Source organism: Argentina silus, assembly GCF_951799395.1.
Source record: "Argentina silus genome assembly, chromosome: 2".
Classification (NCBI taxonomy): domain Eukaryota; kingdom Metazoa; phylum Chordata; class Actinopteri; order Argentiniformes; family Argentinidae; genus Argentina; species Argentina silus.
Genome location: NC_139656.1, coordinates 30109956 through 30132297, shown reverse-complemented (window position 1 = coordinate 30132297; position 22342 = coordinate 30109956). Strand labels below are relative to the sequence as shown.

The 22342-nt window shown below is 40.7% G+C and overlaps 1 protein-coding gene across 1 annotated transcript in view; it reads right to left on the bottom strand.

Moving 5' to 3' along the window:
• Positions 1–1307: 1307 nt before the first annotated feature.
• eda (ectodysplasin A) overlaps positions 1308–22342 on the bottom strand; it is a gene marked incomplete at both ends in the record, with an annotated part of 39073 nt that continues 18038 nt past the window's right edge. The window contains 7 exons of the mRNA XM_083665310.1: positions 1308–1568; positions 2230–2360; positions 2743–2794; positions 3055–3089; positions 3535–3720; positions 3809–3847; positions 19510–19615. Of these exons, the coding sequence (XP_083521436.1) occupies positions 1308–1568; positions 2230–2360; positions 2743–2794; positions 3055–3089; positions 3535–3720; positions 3809–3847; positions 19510–19615 (810 nt within the window). The remainder of the gene's footprint in view (positions 1569–2229; positions 2361–2742; positions 2795–3054; positions 3090–3534; positions 3721–3808; positions 3848–19509; positions 19616–22342) is intronic.

Sequence of the window (22342 nt, the reverse complement as noted above, 5' to 3'; positions counted from 1 at the left end):
TCTTAGTAATTGTCTTACATACGTATCCATCCATCCTTCCCTAGTTGGATCTTGTTGAATGAAATCATTCAAGACAACTGGACCTGATTCTGCTTTTGTCATCAATAGTTTTCCAGAGGGTTGTTTGCATGGTGATTGACAAGACCCTGTAATACTTACAGTACATGCACAGTGCAGAGAGAGATTCATAAACAGCTAGAAAATGTATGTTGATGGATAATTTGTGCCCTTAAATAAGACTAATGTGTTCATTCAAATATAAACATATACATGAGTAGGAGTTATATGCTGGAAATGTTTTGACTTTGTGTGATATTTACAAAAGCTTCAAGCTGCCTATGTATACAGAAAGACAGAGTTATTTTGAGGAAAATTTGATAAATGCCCTTCCAGAAACAGGACATGACTGGTTCGGCTCAAACAAAATGACAAGTGAATGAGTTATTTCAAACAAACCAAAGCAGAACTAAATACAGAGACAAATACACCATCCATACACCATCCAGAGAAATCTTATGACCATCCGCCAACATAGTAACACAAAGAATGCATTAAGGTGAAATTTGGAATTTGGAAATAAAGAAAAGGAATACTAATTAACATTAGATCTACAGTGAGCAACTTCATTTAATCAAAAGAAAACATTCATATTGATCTTAAGGGAGGGAGGAAGAGATAGAAAGTGAGAGAGAGAGAGAGAGAGAGAGAGAGAGGAGAGAGAGGAGAGGAGAGTAGAGGAGAGGGGAGGAGAGGAGAGAGAGAAAGAGAGAGAGATTTGCCTACTCATCCATCATTTGTTTTTATCAGTGCTCATTGGAACTGAGAAATGCTTGTGCTTCAGCTGTTTGTTCATTTCATCAGAGAAATGCAAGCAAGGGAAACCGAATGTATTTTTTCCCCTTAAACATCAATGTGTCCCCCCATTTTCGATGCCTAGGAACGTTTGGTGTCTACAATCACTGCAAATGATCATCACTTTTCTACAGAAAGAATATCCCATTCAGAGAGAAAAGGTTGGGGTTAATAACATCATTACACTAGGTCACCCCCCTAATGTAAAGCAACACTCTGTGGGCACCAATGTCTGCGGGTAAAGAGAAAACTGTGGGAGAAGCTCAATGATTGGTGGGACTTATCATCTCAGTAGTAGCCTAAGGGCAGGGCCTGGCACAGGCTGAGGGAGTGGCGTAGATACTGTGTTTACTGTGCAGGCAGGCCTCCTCATTACTGGATAAGTGATTGGTCAATGATCAGTCAAGTGAAGGCAGAGTGGCCTTGCATACAGAATTAGGTGTGTGTACGCCTGCTCAGGAATGATTGGCTGGTGGGGCCTCACCGAGGCGGATGCTTCCCAGGAAGGTCGTGTGGTTGGTCATGCTGATGGAGGTGTCCTCGTACACCATCCTGATTGAGATTTTCTGACGAGCGCGGAGCAGACACACGCCGGCGGTGTAGCAGGTGTTGAACTTGCGCTGACCTGTCTCGATGCTCCGCGTACAGCGCAGGAAGGGCGTCTTGTCCACCATCACCTCGTAGCTAGCAATGTCAGTGAAGTTAAGGTAGTAAACCTGGCAGAGAGGTTGGGTTGAAACAAACGTGTCATTGATATGTTGAATCCTAAGGGCTTAACACAAATGAACGCGCACACACACACACACACACACACACACACACACACACACACACATACACACACACACACACACACACACACACACACACACACACACACACACACACACACACACGATTAGGATAGCTTCATATCTCAATAAGACATTTAAATCCAAGATCAACAATTTACAATCTGGTGATATGGCAGGCAAATTGTTTTTTCATATGGTTCTCTTTTATCAGTCTGATTCACTATGAATGGCATGCAATACATGAACTTCACTTATCCAGGTGTTTCCCTCTGCAGATAAGAGACACTGGCAAAAGTTAACATATATCATATACTTTCTTTCCCTTTTGATACTCATATACAGTATTTGATTACATGTTATGCAATAGCTATTTAGAATGTGTGTTCTGACTCAAAGCTACTGTATGGAGTCATTATGATGTACACAGTATGTGTCAGTATGGTACACCTTATTACAGTGGGCCAAAACCTCTGCTCTTTAGACCCTGCTTCCCTGTGAGGCAGCAGAAGCCATTGGAACTGCAGAGAGAAAGGATGAGTGACATGCAGGTGATATGAAGAGTTAGGCCCAAGACCGTACTCACTTCTACCTGACTATAGATGAAGTAGGTGCCGTCAACCAACACCTCCAGCTCTCCTGAGCGCGAGTGCATCTTGAACACCTTGTGGTGTATTGATATCATTTTCCAGTTTCTCAGTACGCCTTCTGAAAGATCTCAGCGTGAGAAAAGGACAGTATTATTGTCAGGACATTAGAGACAAAAACCAAAGTAGACTATAATGAACACATTCCACTCCAGCAGTACAATAATGTATCAAGTTATTCAAAACCATCCTGATACTGTCAGATTTCATTCAAAGAGAATCATTAGAGTCTCCTTGATAAAAATGTTGGAATATAAATTCAGTTTGTTTTTTTGTGATTTGATTATCATTATTTGACTATTTGTGAAATCCTGTATAGTATTTGTAAAATAGGACGACTGCACACAGTGTATTGACTATGACAACTGTTTTACCTTTAGGTCTTCATTGAGTTTCCACCTGATGGCCTGACATGCAATGTGAGGAGCAGATTATCTAAAATTATCACTTACCTTCCTTGACCTGTATCGTTGTCTCCTGGCCTTGAAGATGTACCACAGCAGGCTGGAACACAACAATAAATAACTTATTCCTGGAACAATTGGGTATAAATCAATGAAATTCATAATTAAAACGGAATAAAATGAGGGTAGAGATTTTCCATTGAGTAATGCATTTTCCTTTATAAAGTTGCATCAAACCCATACATAAAGAGCAATGCTCTCATTAGATAACTACTACAGCCTCAATCATCTCCATATATCATCTGACAGTAACAAGTTTGAGTAACATGAGTCCAAGATTCTTTCAGATGAATCACATACCTGTATATCTCTGAGTCTGACTTTATCCATACCTCCTGTGTAGGTTAGAGAACAATTACAATCACATTTACAGTACAAGTTAGAAAAATCAAACAACCAGCTCACTGAGGCTTGAACATGGACATAGACATGGACAAACGTCACAAACCAACAATGATTTCTGATTTCAACAAACTGAGATCTGGGGTGGAGTCCTGACTGGAGATGCATTAGTATCCCATATCTCAAAGGTTTGAATAGACCCTCAACTGATACAAGTTCAACCAGGAAGATTAGGATAATGATAATGAAATGAGTGTTTCTGCTTCTGAAAGTTCTGGTAGGTTTTTAGTATACTCCATCTTCTCAAGCAGATAGGGACATCTGGGGCTCCACCACTAAGCGAGATGAAGCCGTGAGCTTGTGGCATAAAGTTGGAGTGACACAACCTTATCTCCAGTCAGGAGTTTGGCTCCCAATTAAATTAAACTCAGGAGGCACCTGAAGGTCCTTGAGGACCAGGAGGTCCCTGTGGCCCTGGGGGTCCAGCGGGCCCTGGAGGTCCGGGTGGTCCTGAGGGACCCATGGCATTGTTCCCAGGTATGCCTGGGATCCCAGGAATCCCAGGTGGCCCCTGCGGCCCTGGGGGACCTGGGGGGCCTGGTGCACCTGGAGGGCCTTTCTTGCCTAAAGAGAAAGAAAACACAGACACATAAGATACACTCAAATGCTCATATTTCTCTAATTGGTCACATGCATCAAATGAGAGCTGTACCTTTTTTCTTTCGATCTTCTTTTCGTCTTCCATTTGATTCTGAAAGAGAGAAACCATACTGTTAGATTACCTAGTTTGCATGTACCGTCAATCATTGTATTCATCCATTATTGTTCTGAATGGTCTGCATCAAGTACCACATGGCATCTGTAAATCACTCTGGGGTTACTGGCTATAAATGGTGACCAGTGGAAGACGCTCCCCACTAAGCAGTGGAGGGTCACAGTCCAAGAACATTTACCTGTCCTTCACAAGACGCCCGTATGAATGAAACGCAGCACTTTACCAGCACTACTCTTCCTATGAAGCCAAGGGAGCTGAGCTACATGACTAATGGCCTCATGTCACTGTTTCACCTCATTTAACTACCTCCCTCCACCAGCCTGGACTAATGCACTTTAAAAATAGTCCATATTTATGTAGCCCGTATTTAGTTTTTAGTATTTAATGCTATAATTGCACTGTCTGCCTTACCTTTTTGCACCTCACCTAACTGCAAAGACATTTACAACTGCACCTCGCTTGTATAAAATGCTGCTAATGTTGTATGTTGTATGTGTATGTTATGTGTGATACCCCTATGTCTGTATGCTACTTGGAACCTGAATTTCCCCCTGGGATAAATAAAGTTTCTATCTATCTATCATTTCAGAGGAGGTGCGGTTTTCAGACACGTCACCTAAGTAGAGGGGGGCATGTAGTTCATGCAGCCAAAACATAGGTTGAAGCATAGACTACCCGTGGCCCTACCACAAAACCAGTCTTCAAGCTATGTCTTATGCCAGCTGCCCATCCCATCTCTCTCAGACTCTTGATTGCAGATTTAACTCATGAGTCACAGCATAATGATTCATTGTAGGAGCATGTGGAGCTAATGATCGGAGTTTGCTTGAGGGGTTTGGGCCCAACTGATATGAAAATAATCAGCATGCTATTGGCCTGAAATAGAATAAACTTAAAAAATATATGTTTTAAAAACAGTCTGTCCATGAAATTACAGGGCTTAGCTTCAGATGACATATCTCCATTCTTTCACAATGTATCAAGATTACATTTAAGATATCAATAAACTTTCTCCCTTGATAGATTAGTGGCTGCCTTTACATTTCCCCTTAATGAGTGATATCAAATCTGGAACATGTTAGAAGTGAAACATCTGAAATGCCAACTCCTTTTTGATTTTTTTGTCTGTGTATCACAGGCGAGCAGGAGGTGGTCTGTTAGTAATTATCATTTAAAGACTCAGGAATTTTACTGATTTGAGGAAAATGTCTCTTAGGGTGGTTTTAATTTTTTTAAAGGTGGTTTGTACTGCTGTATTGTTTTGTGTTGTTTTCTTTGTCAAACAACACAAGGGAGAAGCTTTGAGAAGCTTCTCTCACATGCCATAGAATGAATAAAGAATGAATAAAAAATCAATAAAGAAAATCTGGGGATATCACACATTTAAAAAATAAAATAAATATTTCTGAATATAATTTGAGAAAAGTTCTATAAGAGATGTGACCAAATCCCAATCCCTGTGCCATGAAGCCCATGAGCTGAAACACTTGTTATTAATTAATAGTGAGAGATGGTGTGGCGCCGCGCCCACCACTCTGTGGTCTATTTGTAGGCCGTTTCTTTGTATAAAGTGTGTTCGTGTTTCCCGAAAACAACTTCCCCAACCACAGCTTTCATAGCTGGCAGGTAGTGCATGGGACTGGCTAAACAAAATGTAATTAACTTCAAGACTTCAAAAACAACAAGGCTTCAGTGTTACTGGACCCAAATCCTAGTCTCGGATGGACATTGAAAATAAAATTGCTTTAACGAGAGCACATGCTGTTTCTTGTAGTTGAATTATATGAATGGATCCCTATTACTCAGAAGAGTATCCTCAACAACCTTCCTCAACTCAACATCTGTGTACCAACTGCTTTAAGTGTTCAAGTGAAACAGCCCAAGAAGACTGTCAATCATACTGTAAGACCTGTGACATTCATGCTCACTTCTATACGCCTGTTTCAATTGGCTCACAAGTTGTTTTCTCAATAAATGTCATCATTTTGCTGTTTTAATTACCATTGTTTCCTAATGTTGTCTGCATGTCTTCTCACGCAATATATAAATTTTTCTCAAAACATAAGAGATCAAAAGTAGAAGAACAATTTTCTTAAGACGCTAGTTACAATTTTGTATTTATTCCAGATGACATTCATTCCAAATGAGTTCAATAGATTCTTTGATGTTAAAAAGTAAACATGTATTGCATGGCTAACTATGCATCAGAATAGTGAATAACTCTACAGTGAAGATGGGAAAAATGTGAAAGTGTCAACACAGAGTGCCTCCGAGCACACAAACCAGACTCTAAAACCTTCCTTTTACTGGATTTTCACTTGGTTTGTGCTATTTAACTTTGTAATAGACCTAAGATACAGACACATTTGTATAAACAAGATGAAGGCCCTCATAGGAAGGGAACCTGTCCACCTACAGCACCACCCACTAATCAATCTGTCCAAAATCTGAGCACAAAACAGTTCAGTCTGTCATTGCCACAGAGGAGCCAAAGAGAGCATTACTCATTAAACTAATCTGCTGGATCAGCGATAACAACACTTTTCACTTTGTTTTCATTGGCAGTGGTCTAGGAAAAGACTGTTTTACTGGAAAGGAGTACGGCTAGAAACACAGTTGAGGTTAACGCACAAAATGAATAAAAACCTTCAGCAAACCATGAGCATACAGATTGTTTTGAGCAAACCAATCATTCTGATTAAGATATATATTCGGCTACAAAAAGAAAATAACAGACTTCATTGAGTTCTTTGTTTATCATTATGCATGGGAAATATGTGATAACGTTCTCTGCCGTTCGGGGATAGTGTGATAAGAATTTCTCGTTTCATTGATAAATTGTGTACGGTAAGATGAGACAATGAGGATTTAACTATGGATGGAGACTGAGACAGAACCACTGATGCAAAAGCCTATCTTTCCTGACTTGACCTTAGCTGAATAAACACTTGTGAGATTGTTCTGGTGAAACTCAACTTTGAACAAGTCCAGTTTGACAGGAGATTTGTAAGGATATAACAAACACTTAAAATACAATTTCCTCTTCATCCCAACTATGTCTGCTTTCTCTCATGGCCACGCTGACATGTCACTCAATAAGGACAGTTTTGTTACACAATAATGAAGCTTAAGCACTTCTATTCTGCATGTTTTATGTCTCACTTGTCAGTTAACCGACATGAGAGGTCAACACGCTCACAGACACGGACACTCCTGAAGACTGTGGTAACCACTGTGCATGCTAGGGGGGTTGTTGTAGGATTCAGAAACAAAATCACTATGGTTGAGAAACATCCAAAATGCAACTGGATGCCATTTCAAGCATAAATGTCACTGAAAGACATGCTAGACAGTATGTGGCCAGATGAGCTCCATTAATAGCACAACGCTCCTTACTCAGCTGTTTCTACAGCAGGTGTCCCCACTTAAGCACATGCTTAGCACAGCCGCCAGAGGTGCACACACAATTTAATGGGTGGGCCATGGGCAATACATATTGGTCAATGTGTTACGGAGAGGGGAATGTCTTAGCTGAACAACAAAGAGAGAGAGAACAAGTCTGTCCTCTGTGTGTGACACAGTTCTAATGGCCAAACACTGAGAATTGATTTCTTAAAAGAATACCCATATTCCATCTGTAAACAGATTGTGACTAAAAAGTGGTAAAATGCTTTAATGAATGGAACAAATTAGCATCAAAGAGGGCCAACATTGAAAACACATTTTCACAACACGTACTACAAAAACACATCTGCTTTGGAATGGCTTGCAAAGGCAAACTGCATATTTATGAAGGCAAAGTGCATCTGACATGAAAGAGAAATTATATTTGGCAAATGCTTCAGTACCAGCTCCTTTGGTCTGATAAGGCAGAGGCCTCTTTTAAGTCCTCTCCCAGGGCCAGCTGATTGACTTCCATCATTAACACATAGAGTCATGGCTGAACAGCTGAAGATTGGGGTGGATCCCCAGTGTACGGTTAACTGTTAACATTCAAAAGATACAGATGGTCGGTCTACCATTTGGAATCAATCCAATACATTTGCACAAGGGTAACAACTCTCTTATTTTTAGCAATTGTATAGCAATGTTGTTTTGGCACATCTCAAACATCACACTGCCAAAAGCATCATGTTTGAAACATATGTCAAACAAATGACTTGCAATTTTAGGTACATACCGGTGTTTATCAAAATATTTACTTTTCCATGCACATTTTTTGGCCATTCAGAATTTATTCATTCTGGACAAACATTCCAAAATAGGCAACTGTTTACATGTCCAAACATATAATCTGAATAAAGTAGTTAATGACTTTGCACAGTTTCTTTGTGCATCCTGTGGCACAAACACATGTTTTTCCCAGTATTTGCCCGTATTCATTTTTTTTTTTTTGCAAATTAGACAGACCCAACAACAAATCATCATCCCACTCTTGATCATCAGAAAGTGACAACTGTAATCAGAGGCCTTCCATCATGCCACATGCCTGAGGAACAAAGCTAGCGTAGACTGGTCTTCTATCCAGTTGGTTTATACAAAACAATACATACACAGTAAGTATCTCGAAAAGTAGCCAGTTAGTATAAAAGCCAACAGTTTTAACTGACTTTTGATAGTGTGTAAAGTAGGTTGTAATGCCATTGAAAGCAAAGGGCTGATGTGACAGCACTATATTTCCACGGATGCGGAAAAACTTTAAAAATCAAGAATCGTTCCACGATTTATAAGACAGTTAGTTCAGGTGAACAGCGTCGCACTAGAATTATGACACCTGACGTAAGACACTGAATACAACAGTGGATGAAAGGTCTGAGTAAAACACTAGTGGGAAAGGACTGTGCTCCTGGAAGTCACAGATGAGGAATGGAAGCATAACTTTTCAATGACACACTCGTCCTTTACGAAATTGTGTACACTTATGGAATGTGGCCCCTGAGGATGTGACTGTGTGACCTGTATATATATATCCATGGGACGACATTTCAGATGACGACATTTTTTTTATTCCAATTACTTTTGAGGTACTACCAGCACTGTTTTTGCCTTCCAGCTGGTCCTATTGCAAGAGGATAGTGATGACCACAGCAGTGGTTTTTATACTTTTCCTCATTAAATAAGATTTGGTTCAGGTGATCACCTAATCAGTACCTCATTAAGTAGAATGAGGTGTGCCTGTATTGGAATTCAACAGACACTGGAATGGAATGGCTGCCATACATGTAGAGATGCTAAAGTATTTTAACTTGAAGAAAGCAATGTGATGAGTCAATTGTTGTTTTATATATTGATTCATAAACATGATGCCATGGAATAGGAACATCAAATATCTGTTCCCAGTAATCTTGTTATCCTATATCCTGGTGTAGCGGTCAGTGTGTTTGACCTTGAATGAAACTGGTATACTGATTTTTTCAGCCATTTGTGATTTTTAATATGAACCAGACAAATTAAATCCTTACCTTCTCCTTTTCCAATTTTCCTCTTCCAATTTTGTGGCAAGGCTGCAATCAGTTGATTGTAATTTTGAATTGAGCATACAGTCCCATATTCTTTCAAAAGTTGTTTATATAACATAATATTTCCATCCTTCATAATATCATTGATAACATTTATTCCATTTTTTCCCCCATAAACTTTGTTTTTTTCCAATAAGTATATTGAAGTTTAAACTGATTATTTGCTGTAATATTTGATCTGACTGTTCTGGAGGATAAAATATAAATTGTAACCAGCTTTGTATGGCTTTTTTTTAAGAAGGGGGATACTTTGTTTTCAACGTACCGAAAATAACATTTTGTAATCTGCATGATAACAAAACGTTTAGAGGATGAGCTTCTGAGCTGACATTACAAACTGCCAACTCTGTTCAAATACATTTGAATAGAATCAGAAGATATGGCCACATGGAACATTCCAAACATTAACCACAGTGGGGGAAGGTGAGCGAATTGTAGCGCATTTGGCATTCATAATGCCATTGCCAACCTCTGCTGCACCTCGTATCCAATGAGTCATTTGTAGTTGCCTACTGTCTGTATTTGACTGTTCTATTTTGCCCCTGTCGATCCTCATCATGTATCATATTTGGCTACAAATGAAATACTTTCATATAGGTGTCATATAATTGCTGTCATATAATTGCTTTCATATAGGTGTCATATAAGTGTTCCGGACCCTGTTGGACCGGTTCTGGATGCTCCGCTACCTTTTGCCATCAGAGAGAACAGGGCGTGGTTGGGGAGGCTGGGGTCCCTGATGATCTTCCCAGCCTTCCTCTTGCACCTCTCAGAGTAGAGGTCCTGAATGGCAGGTAGGTTGCGGCCTGTGATGTACTGGGCTGTTTTCACCACCCTTTGAAGAGCCTTACGGTCGAGGGCAGTGCAGCTTCTGTATGTGATATAGCCGGTGAGGATACTCTCGGTGGTGCATCTGTAGAAGTTTGTAAGGATCTGAGGGTTCATACCAAATTTCCTCAGCCAGTCTCTGAGCTTGATGATGAACTTGGAGAGGACAACGGTGTTGAATGCTGAGCTGTAGTCGATGAACAGCATTCTCACGTAGGTGTCCCGCTTGTCCAGGAGGGATAGGGAGGTGTGCAGGCGATGTGTAGGTGATGGCATCATCTTTGGATCTATTAGGGCGGTATGCAAACTGAAGAGCTTCCAGAGTGGCAGGTAATGATGAGTTGATGTGTGAGTTAACCAGCTTCTTGAAGCACTTCATGATGATTGGGGTAAGTGCAACACGGTAGTCATTGAGGCAGGTTACCTTGTTCTTCTTGGGGACTGGGATGATAGTGGTTGCTTTGAAACAAGTGGGGATTACAGACTGGGATAGATTGAATATATCCGTGAAGACATCTGACACGCATACTCTGAGGACACGGCCAGGGATGCTGTCAGGTCCGGCAGCTTTGTGGGTGTTTACCTGCTTAAAAGCCTTCCTTATGTCGGCCGTGTTGATTGCTAGCATATTGTCCTTGCGAGCAGTGAGAGCCTTGATGGGTTCTTGCCGTAGAGGTTGTACATTTATCTAGCCACTAGAGAGATACAATTCAAATGATGAGCACAGTCCAATCCCACTCCTCCATTCACATGTTGCCATGTTACAGTGCGGTTTTCATAGAGAACATAAGTATTTACAAGTCTCTGTCTTAACTCACTCCTTAATATACTGATAGCAACTTGCGCTCTGGTAGTCTAGATATCACACTGGTTAAGCTACTCCTAAAGCCTATATGCGATCACTTTGTGTAGTGGTGCGCTTTGGAAGCAAATGGGTGGAGGAAGGTGAAGGGGGAATACATGTCTGTGTGTGCTTGCGGTTCCGATTCTGACTCGTTTTTGATTGACAAACAAAAGCAAGAATATTTATCCAGCATGCTCTCCCCAAATCAAACAATCCATCACAAAGCGCTATACGAAATAAATAGATTTTTATTATTATTATTATTATTACGTTGTGTGAATGAGAGAAGGCTGCTCTGGATGTATTGGAGCTTCTACAGGCTCTTGCTGGGGAAACCACAAGAGACCATGTGGGGAAGTGACCTGCACATACCTAGGGCAACATATTCTGACCTATCAGCTTAAAGCTGTCCCTGAGAGTCTGATGGTGGTTCTGAGGCGCTCTATAGAGAATAGAGTGGTCGATGGTATCAATGGCTGCATTTAAATCCAGCAGCCATCAGCAGGTCATTTGTAACCCTGATGAGAGCGGTTTCCGTGCCGTGACCTGATCTGAAGCCTGACTGGAACAGTTCATGAATGCTATTAGAATTGGGATGGTGTTGGAGCTATGTGGCAAAAACAGGTCAGAGAATTCAGGGATGAAGGATGAATTGGGTTTGGGTGGTTGGTAGACAAGGAGAACAGTCATGGAATAAGGTGGCTTGCATTTTAAGGCTACACATTAAAATGAGCACAGTTCAGGCAGGGGCAAGGGGGTACATTTCAGCTAAGCCACCAGCACGGCTACTGCAGCTCTCTCTCTCAATGTAGTTGCAGCCAGGAGGACAGGACTCATTCAGAGCATGGTAAATCCTATTTTGTTGTGTCTAACAGCAGCAGAGATTTGTTGGTGAGGGACTGGGCATTAACAAGTTCCAGTGATATGGATGCAGTGGGTTAAGAGATACTTCATGTTAGCTTTTTAGGAATGTCAAGCACTGTGCATCTGGTGGGTTGAGTGAAGCAGTCCAGTTCGTCATTAAATACAACATCATTATTACTCTTGCGCTGCATTGTGGACAGAACAATGTACTACAAACCAAAAAGGCTGTGGGTTAAAATTCCAAACGATGTCATAAAGAACAGTGCTTATTCAATTATAGCAAATGTCAATGTTAAGTGAAGTTCTATTCATGTAATGACACTTTTTTATTTACTTCCCTTTGTTTAGGAATCAATGGGCAACTTTGTTACAATGTTGTGTGATGACAGTCAAATGCTGATTTTCAGAAAACCTGTATTTACGTAAATAGGCAACATTTTAAAAACTATTATTTTCAACTGTGAGATGGTCTGATGCTGACCGTCAACTGCCAATATTAAGAAAACTTTCATTTTCAACTCATGATAAACAACATGGCACATTTCAAAATGGCAGCACGCACGTCTCCCTGTCTGTTTGTCTTGTGAGTTGTGTCTGTTTTTTATTGCTTGCTGGCTTCAAAGCTCGTAAACTGCCACTAAACTCCTGACTACACTGCTGGACTCCTGATACTACTGCTGAGCTGAGTTTTTTCGTCGTTATAACTGCTTGGATCTTGCTTTGCTCCTCACCCGCCTGTTTTTGCAAATGACGTTAGTGATCACTGTGTAATTGCTGCAATTAGAAATGTTAAAATTCTGAAGTCCAGGCCTCGCTTTGTTAAAAAAAGAGATCTGAAGCACTTCTCTGAACAAGGCTTTTTGCACGACTTATTTCATTTGACTGGGAGAAAATCGATCTCATTGATGATGTTGAAATTGCTTGGTCACTTTTTTATGACTTGTTCTTTCGTACTGTGGATAAACATGCTCCTGTTTGAAGGTACAGGGTGGAGGAGCATGGTTCCAACGCATGGTTCTCCCCTGACCTGTCTAAATTACTCAAACGTTTTACTTCATTTACTAGACGAGCCAAGTCTGATTTTTATTTGACCACAACAACTGCCTCCTTGTATTGTTAATGACACCAAATCCATTTCAGATAAAAAAAAGACATGCTGGAATGCTTTAATGAACACTTCATTGCCTCCAGTTCCCTGTTTAACCAGTCCCCACCTCTAAAAAACGTGCCTTCTCCGCACTTAGCTGCTGACTGTGCTTTTGATGGTCAGCCCTTTTCTTTTGTTCCTTTCCCTGATAGGTTCATAAAGCTCTCCTTTCACTGGATACCAAAAAACCGTCTGGTCCAGATAACCTGGAACCGTACTTTTTAAAACTCGCTGCGGATTTTATCGCCAAACCCCTTTTATTTTAACCTCACCCTCACTCAAAATGTCATCCCCAAAATTTGGAAATCTGCCCATGTTCTCCCCCTGTTAAAGGGGGGGGACCCTTCCTAGCCATCTTATCGAAGGTCCTCGAGGGGCTGATAAACGATCAACTGAAGGAGTTCCTGAGTGCTAATAACATTCTTTCACCGCACCAGTCTGGCTTCAGAAAACAACACAGTACAATCACGGCATCCCTAAAGGTTGTCAACGATATTATCGAGTCACTGGACTCCAAAAAAACCTGTGCTGCTCTTTTTATAGATCTTTCAAAGGCCTTCGACACAAATTTGTGTTAAATTTGACGGTACTTTCTCCAGTGTAATGCATGTTGTCTCAGGGGTCCCCCAAGATAGATGTTTACTATTTACGTTAATAATCTGGGTCTTAATGTTCCGAATGCACAGTTTCATTTTTATGCAGACGATACTGTTATTTACTGTTGTGGTGCCACCCTTGTTCAATCACTTGAGTTCCTGCAGTCTGCTTTTGGTATTGTTGAATCTCGGTTGTTTGATTTAAAGTTGGTGTTGAATGCCTCAAAAACTAAATTGATGCTGTACTCAAAAGCCAAGAAAACACCCACTTCTCTTCCCAACATTACAACCTTGCAGGGTAGTCAGATTGAATTAGTGTTGGAATACAAGTATCTAGGTATTTTAATTGATGATCGTTTAACTTTTAAACTTCACATAGAAAACCTAGTAAAGAAACTAAAGCTCAAACTAGGTTTTTATTTCTGAAATAAAACCTGTTTTTCTTATTCCGCCAGGAAAAGATTGGTTGAGGCCACATGCCTCCCTTTGCTTGATTACGGCGATCGGCTGTACATGCATGCCTCTGCCCAGTGCTTGCAACGCCTGGACACCGTGTACCACAGTGCTCTGAGGTTTGTTACGGGCTGCAAAGCTCTCACTCACCATTGCACCCATTATGCCAGAGTTCAGTGGCCTTCGGGGCTTTTAAAAGTCTAGTGAAGGGCTTGGAGGCAGACTCCATAGGAGTCTAACTGCTTCCACTAGACCTGTTTCCCCCTGTCTCCTTATGCCTCTGCAAGGTGTTTACTGTTACTGCATGCTTTGTATTTTATGTGCTTTAATGTTTTGCTTGTGTGTTGTGTTCTATGTCTTGCTTTTGTATCTTTTAATGCTGATTGTGTGTTGATTTTGTGTGTCTACTGTTACAAATAAAATCCTGTGTGCTGCTTGTGTGCTTTGCCTTTTGTGCTCTTGGTGTTGCTTGCTTATATGTTGCTTATATGTTGTGTTACTCTGCAGATGTTTGCTTTTATGCTGTTTTAAACTGTGTTGCTGCTTTCTTGGCCAAGGGCTCCCTTGAAAAAGAGGTCTCATCACCTCAATGGGACTCCCCTGGTAAAATAAAGGTAAAATAAAAAAATAAAAAATAAAACACTGAATGATGACCATCAAATGATAACCATAAACCAACATGGTATGATGGTGTTACCATATTCTACTGTGCAATGTTTGGTTTTAACAGTCCATCGTCTCTCTATGGATGGCAAAAGACAGTGAATCAACATCCTTTTACATACACTTATACAATGTTTGGATTTAGACATTGCTGCACCATACCATTTTCCATCATGACTGATATATAATGCTCCAACTAAAAAACAATGTTAATACAACATTGTTTTTTCTAAAATGCCCATGAGGTAACTAAAGTCAATTTTCAAGCAGTCTCTCTCTCTCCACTCTTCTCAGCGATTGCTTTTCTCCTCTCCAGCATGAACTATTTGACCTAGAAACTTTCCATAAAGGGAAGTGAAAGAGGTGGGTCTTGTGCACATACTGACACCTCATTTGTTTCTGATGGGCCAAAAAGGGAGGGACTTCCAAAGTCAAGTGGGCAAATCCAAAGAACCATTTCACTGAGAGACAAGCGTGTTTTCCCCACTGTGTTAACAAGCACATGACATTTCTGGCAATATGAAAATCATGCCTGTGCAACATCCACAGGCAGAGATAATTTTCTGATGGATGATTGAGAAATGCAATTTCTCAACTTTCATAAAATAATACAAAAAATATAACTAAATTCCCCTAAATGTAATTCACTTGATAGCTAATTTTTATTGGATTGTTCTGAAAAGTGAATTTATGAGACTGGGGAAAATGGGGGGAAATGGGATTAATGGAGGGTCAATGGAATATTAGGCTGTATGTAAATGTAGTCAATGTGTCATTAATGTATGTGTTACACTAAAGTGAAAAAAACAAAAGGAAAGTACTACTTTAACCTTCACCTCTATCACACCTTTATGCTTTGGAAAAATATCGCCATTACCTCCAACAATGTAACTGGATAGGCTGGTGGATGATTCCATGGCCCCTTTAGAGAGATAACTGAAAAGGGAATCAGAGGGTGAAAACATCCAATGTGTCAAGCATTTTGAGCTGGGAGCTCTACTTGTCTGCCCCAAGGTACTACTCCAAACAATCTTCTCAAAACAAGGTTGCACCTCAATCTCCTGTAATGGTTAGAACAGAATCTTGAGAAATACTTCAGTTTCATGTTCCCTCTGTACTAACTGAGAGTACATACTACCACATGGCAACATGCCTTTCAAAATAACTCAAATTAAAGGCACAAAGTAAACCTTGGCATGGCACAAAAATCTCTTTGACTGCCAAGAAGCCCTCACCAGTTGTCCAAATGGAATAGGATCTGCTTTATGTAATCTCATACTGCATGGATCCTGCATGGTGCTGCTCCAAGCTCAGACTGTGATTCATGGCAAGGTATTCTAATACAGGTATTTCTTTTCTTTTAATCAAAATATAAAAGAAGGACAGACACTGCCAAGATGCAGGTGGGGAAAATTGTTAACATTCCTTCTGCCTGAGATTGTCGCACTTTGGTTTAAAGATCAATCTTAATTGAATAACCGTGTAATGTAGAGTTAAACATAAGCCACATATCCATTTATTAATACAACTATTCTCAGTGTGCTCAATAACATAATCTGTCTTGTTTCCTAATTTGGGTCAGTTTTTAGACTGGGGCTGCTTGGTTTTTAAAAGTCATGTCAAATAAATTAAATGGATATTAAGTTTAAATCAAATTGAGTTATAAAAACAAATGGCTTGTTATTCCAGACAATGAGTCAGCCAATGGTCGTGTCCGAAAATGAGCTCTGTGCTCCCCTGTTCCATGCGAGAGGAAAAACACCATTATTTAATGCAGCGAGCTCCTAGTCCTGTCAAAGGCCCTGTCATGTAACGCTGTCTGTGTCAAGGGGAGGCCCTGGGGAACTTAACACAAGCAGAGAGGGGAGGGAGGGCAACGGGGAGATGAGCCAACTGGCCAATCTGTCATCTATCGCCTAATTTGATTTAAAAAGAGTAAAGTTAGCCAGCAGCTCTATTGTTGCTCCAAGTCGCAATAGGAGGCCCTGATTGGTTGCGGACCATTACACAGCAGTACTTAAATGACACTGGAGGACTGAAAATTACATGATGTTCTATTTCATTTTCATCCTGCCTTAGTTGATGAAACCTCTCTTAAAATTGCCTCAGTAATTCGCCTTGGTGGATTTGTGAGGTGATATATGTTGTACATATGATATACTGTGCAGGCAGAAAATGGGATCCATGCTGCAGTTGGCAGTTGTACTACTGGGGTGCTGTAATGAAGAACCGTGGCAATGTAGGCAGTAGAATTATGAGAGAGGACTTCGAGCCAAAACAACATAAGATTTATTTTACATAATGGGTCTTTGATTTAATAAGCCTACTGTCTCTGCCCTTAGATCCACAAAACTCTGTACCTGCCTATGTTTAAAGATGTTCTCTATAAAAGTGACATTTCCACTTTGCAGTGAGAGAGTATCCAGTGCATAAAAGGATGTAGGGGTAACAAACTCTGAAGACTCACGAAATGTATACATATGTCATTCTGACAGTCCCCATGCACATGTTCCCGTTTACACAATGCTCAGAGTGTACAAGGACACCAGGCCTTTCATAACTCATTTCAATCCATTTCCAATGCAACCACAACTCTATACTGACGAAAGAATGAATAAATACTTAGAAATAAGATTCTGTCATTATGATGAGAATTTAATTTCTCAATCGAGAGGTTTGACTGGAGTGAAGACAGATAGGTTTTGTGATCTGAACACATCTTTCAGAATGAATTCATGGACACATGTAGGTGATGATAACGAGGAAGAACATCATGACAGAACATGACAGGTGAACATAAAGCCCTTCCTTTTAAGAACAGCGGCCGTCTGTGTCAGAACTTGTCTCTGTGTGATTCCACCTCTACTGGTTACAACTGTGACCCCCAGCCTTTGATCAACAGGTGAACAAATCACAACCATTTTGTACTTGTAAAGATTAATGCCACCCTCAATACAGAGCTTAATCTCCCCGGGGGAGAAAACACAGAGGGGGTTGAGTTCCCTCCCTTCCTCCTGCTTTGTCTCTTAAACCAACGGTGGTAAAGATCAAAACAGATCAGGTGTCACAACGGCAGTTTGTTCGCGCATGAGTGTCTCGTCTGCGTTTTTAGGCAGAATAAGGTGGAAGTGTCCAGAGCACGGGCAGTGTGGCCACAGTCATAGACAGTTGTAGACATTTCAGTCCAGTGAAAATAAACAGATGATTCCTTACTGAGCCCCAAATACAGAAATAAAACAATGCGGGCCTTCACAAGCTCATCACAGTCCATTGGCCTGTTCATGGGTTGATCTTAGCTGGAACACACTATCACATAAGTTTACACACACACATGTTGTTTACGAGAGCATGGAAATCACTGTGCAGTCTTAAATGGTGCATACAGCATGCATCTATCTTTGTGCCTTTGTAGTGGCTCTATTTCTCAATGTTGTTCCCATTACAGTATATATATGATCTTTTCATGGGAGGTTTGTTCTAGCCCTCCATAATGTCTGTCCTTTCCACATCCTTTTTGGGTTCTTTTGGAGAGACCCTACTCTCCATGCTTGCTCCCTCTCCTAGGCTTTCGTACAGATGTTTGTAGGGGATCCATTCTTCCATGCTGATGTTGGGAATGCATGTATTTTAAGGCCAGGCAGGCTTCTCAGTGGCAGCCAATGACCTAGCATCTCCACTCTCTGCCTCTTTGGCATACTTTGCGCTTTGCACACTTCACACGCAGAACCATTTTGGTGCAGTTGTGCTTGTGTGTATCTTTATGATCAGTACGACCCTTACCTGGCATCACTTTACCGTACTCAATTCTAACTCGCAATATCCAGTTCTCTAAATGTGCTTGGTGACTGACAAATTGCCACTGAATATACTGTATACTGTAGATCTCAGGGGAGCGCTAACACGCATTTCCATCTGGAATCTCAGCACCATTTCTTCCATTCGGTATCTTGACTGAAAACACTGCCCTGCATTTATGTGTAAATAAACCCCTCAGCACAGGAAGCGGAGGCCTTCAAAACACATGCCAATCATCTCCTCAGCCTTCCCTGACTGGGGTTGGGAGGTAATCAGAGGAAAAGGAACAATGCTTCAGTGGTGCAGGCAGGATCATTCCAACCTTATTGTATGTGGGGCTGAGGTATGTAGACTCACTTCAACTGATATCTTAACAGCAGTAGACCACAATGGAATTGGGAGAAAGAGAGAGGGGGGGGGGGGGGGTGGGGGAAGAAAGTAATGACAGAGCGCCCAAACAAATTACTGCATTGTAAATGTACACATGAAATGCATCTCAGGCTTTGAACTGCACACCACATCAAAAAGTTTTGTACTCACCCCTGTCAAACCAAGAAACCAGGAGGATGACCACAAAAATGTCATTACTTAAGTTCTGGTTTCATACCAACTGCCTAGAAGTGGGGAACAACGTTTCCCTCCCAAAATGCACAGACTCAGCCTCTGTAAACATAGCTAAGCATCACTAGCATTACACAAACCCACTCCCACCATGAGCCACATACTTTCTTGATTCAGATGATATGCATTCATTTCACCATCCACCTAGCAAATTAGTGCAAAATGTAAGGCACTCTGAGTGTAATCCCAACTCGAGATCCTCGCGCAACTTCTTGCATTGGCTTGTGTGGTGATTCCATTTAAGCGTGCGGATCTCAAGTTAAGATTCCACCCTCTGTGAATATAATGACATCATTTAGAGTCCATACCTGATTCAGGTCGCTTATTCTGGCTCCTTTTGGAGCGATGGATGACATGCTCGCTGTCTTCTGAGAGGGGAAAGTTCTCGGCCCTGTTCTTCCGAGGCAATGTATTCTGTTGTGCAGTGGGGGATAAAAGGAACATTTGAGATGTTAACATCTTTATCATTTCACATCTGCAGGACCTCTAAAAGTCATCAAGAGAATATGCAAAAAGAAATACAAAATGTGCCGATATAATTAAGAGGATTCGTGGAAATTCAGAGGCAATGTGTACTAAGGGAGGAAAAGTTGATGTTCTTTCAAGGACGAGAATAAAAAACTGATATTTCATATCCAGACTGGAACCCTGCTGGGACGGATTAGATTTGTCTCTGTTTTTTGGACTTTGTTGACACAGGATTGAATTACTTGGCTTTGTTCACTTTTAGTATTTATGAGACCTGCACTTGTGGAACATAAATTAGACCAAACTGCAATGCGATCGGCAAAGTTCCTCTCAACAGATACAAAGAAGAGGGGAGGGGGAGAGATTAACGTCTCTGCTGCATGCCCAACTCCAGGGGAAACAATGTGAAAACATGATTCCATTGATGGAAGGCATCAGGCTTGTGTGAATGGTACAAGATGCAGCAAACCAAACCCAGGCAGTAAAGAGACTCTGATGGATAGTAGAAAGTCAGATGTTGGACTCACAAAACTGCCCTTGGCAGAACAGAAGGCTTTTTGCCAAGGCTCACTCTTGAGCTGTGTTATTGATTACTCATTGAAAATAGCACATTTTATGACAATAGTAAGCAGTAGCCATACATTTCATGGAGTTAATGCCAGAGGCTGAGATCAGGCCTACCCTTCCAGCAAAAACTTGAAGGCAAGTGAGACCCTCATGGACATTAGATTAAACAGAGGACCCTATTGCAGATCATTTCAAACAGGTATATTTGATAAGATATAATGTAGAACCACACCCAAAGGAAACAATAGGATGTGCATATAATGACCTGCACTAAATGTCTATGTGACTTGCATTATTGTTTTTGTAGGATATCTAGAAGGATAATGGATCATATTTGACATTAAGTTGCCCTTTGCTTGTGTAGTAACTTTGTAATCACACTAGTAACAACATGTTTTTTGTAGTTGCATTGTAATGGAGTTGTATGAACTGTAACAACTGTAGTAAACAATACACCTTATTAGGTAGGCTACCATCTACCCTAGATGTCTTCAAAGTACTGTTTTAAAAGTCCTATATGAAGGAAAACCGTACCTGTAAAATTACGTGAAAATTGGCAAGAAAGACTGGGTTTGCCAAACATGAACAATGAGTAAAGCATTACCTCACATGACTCCAAGCCAAAAGGTTCATTTTATGGCTTTATTGCATTCCTTTGGGGTGATAGTCCACTTCCACCAACGATGATTATATACTCCTGAGGTGATTCTGATGTGCTGATATACGTGTGTCAGCATTTATAGTGCAGTCTCAGTTATATGGATACTCTTAATATATATATATTTTTTTTAAATTGTATTTAACCTTATGTTTTAGGGAGTCACGTTGAGACCAGAGCGTATTTCAAGGGTGCCCTGCAATACAACTGATACAAAAACAGAAACTAGATCTATATGTGTTTTAACAATAGCTTGTCATCAATCCAGATACTGAGATATTTATATGATGGGACTCAATTTGGACTCCACTCAGGGTGCTAATATTTAACGCTGAGGTATCTTTGCGGGATCTGGAGAAAAGCATATATTGTTTTTTCCCATTGAGTGTTGTATAGCATTAAAAGTCTGAAGATTTAGAGTAAGCCTGGTTTACAGAGGAGGCAGAAGAATAAAGTATAGTGTCGACAGCATAAACATGTACATTACAATCCTTTAATGTGGCACCAATATTGTTTAAGTATAGGGTAAATAGAAGTGGACCTAAAATGGAACCCTGTGGCACCCCTTTCCTGATTTCAAGGAATTCAAACTTGACACCATTCACTACTATAGACTGAGTTTGACCACTGATAACCAATCACAGGCACCCTCATCCACACCAATAGACGCCAGTTGATTCAGTAGAAGATGATGATCAACTGTATCGAATGCCTTAGACAAATCAATAAAGAGAACAATACATTGTTGTTTTTTATCCAGAGCACTAACAATGTCATTTATGACCAGTGATGTCACAGAGATGGTACTATGACCAGGTTTAAAGCCAGATTGATGCAAATTCAGACCACATTTGAGCAAGGATTCTAATATTTTATCTAAACATGGTTACTAGTGTCTCCTCCCTTGTGAAGTGGCAGCACATAGGCTACTACATATACAAATATTTGACGTTTTTTGGGGATACTGCTAATGCTACACTACTGTGGTTTTTGGGGATGCAAATGTAGATATCAGGTATTTACTACCTGTATGAAAGATCTTGCTCTACACAGTTGGCATAAAATAAAACAATGTTATAGGAGAAAAGTAGTTCAAAAAGAACTTTGTTTAGAGTGACAATGCCTTTATTCTGCATTGAGGATGTTCCCTCCATCTCACACTGAGCTGATGGATCACAATAGGCAGGCTTCTGTGGATGCTGCCGGATTGAAAAATGCTGGAGTTTGTGCTTAACTCTGCACCTGGCCGGCATTAAAACCGGGCAGGACAATAAAGGGTGAAAGCAGTGCTGGGAGTTATTTTGTTTATCGGCGGGGCCTTTGAAATCCCAGCCAGCCCGTAAAGAGAGAGGACAGCCAAAACTTCAGCTAACCTGACAGGCACTCATTACAGTCTGTGGAGCCTTAGACAAGACCCCTGAACCTCAGCTTTGTGTGAAATTGACTCT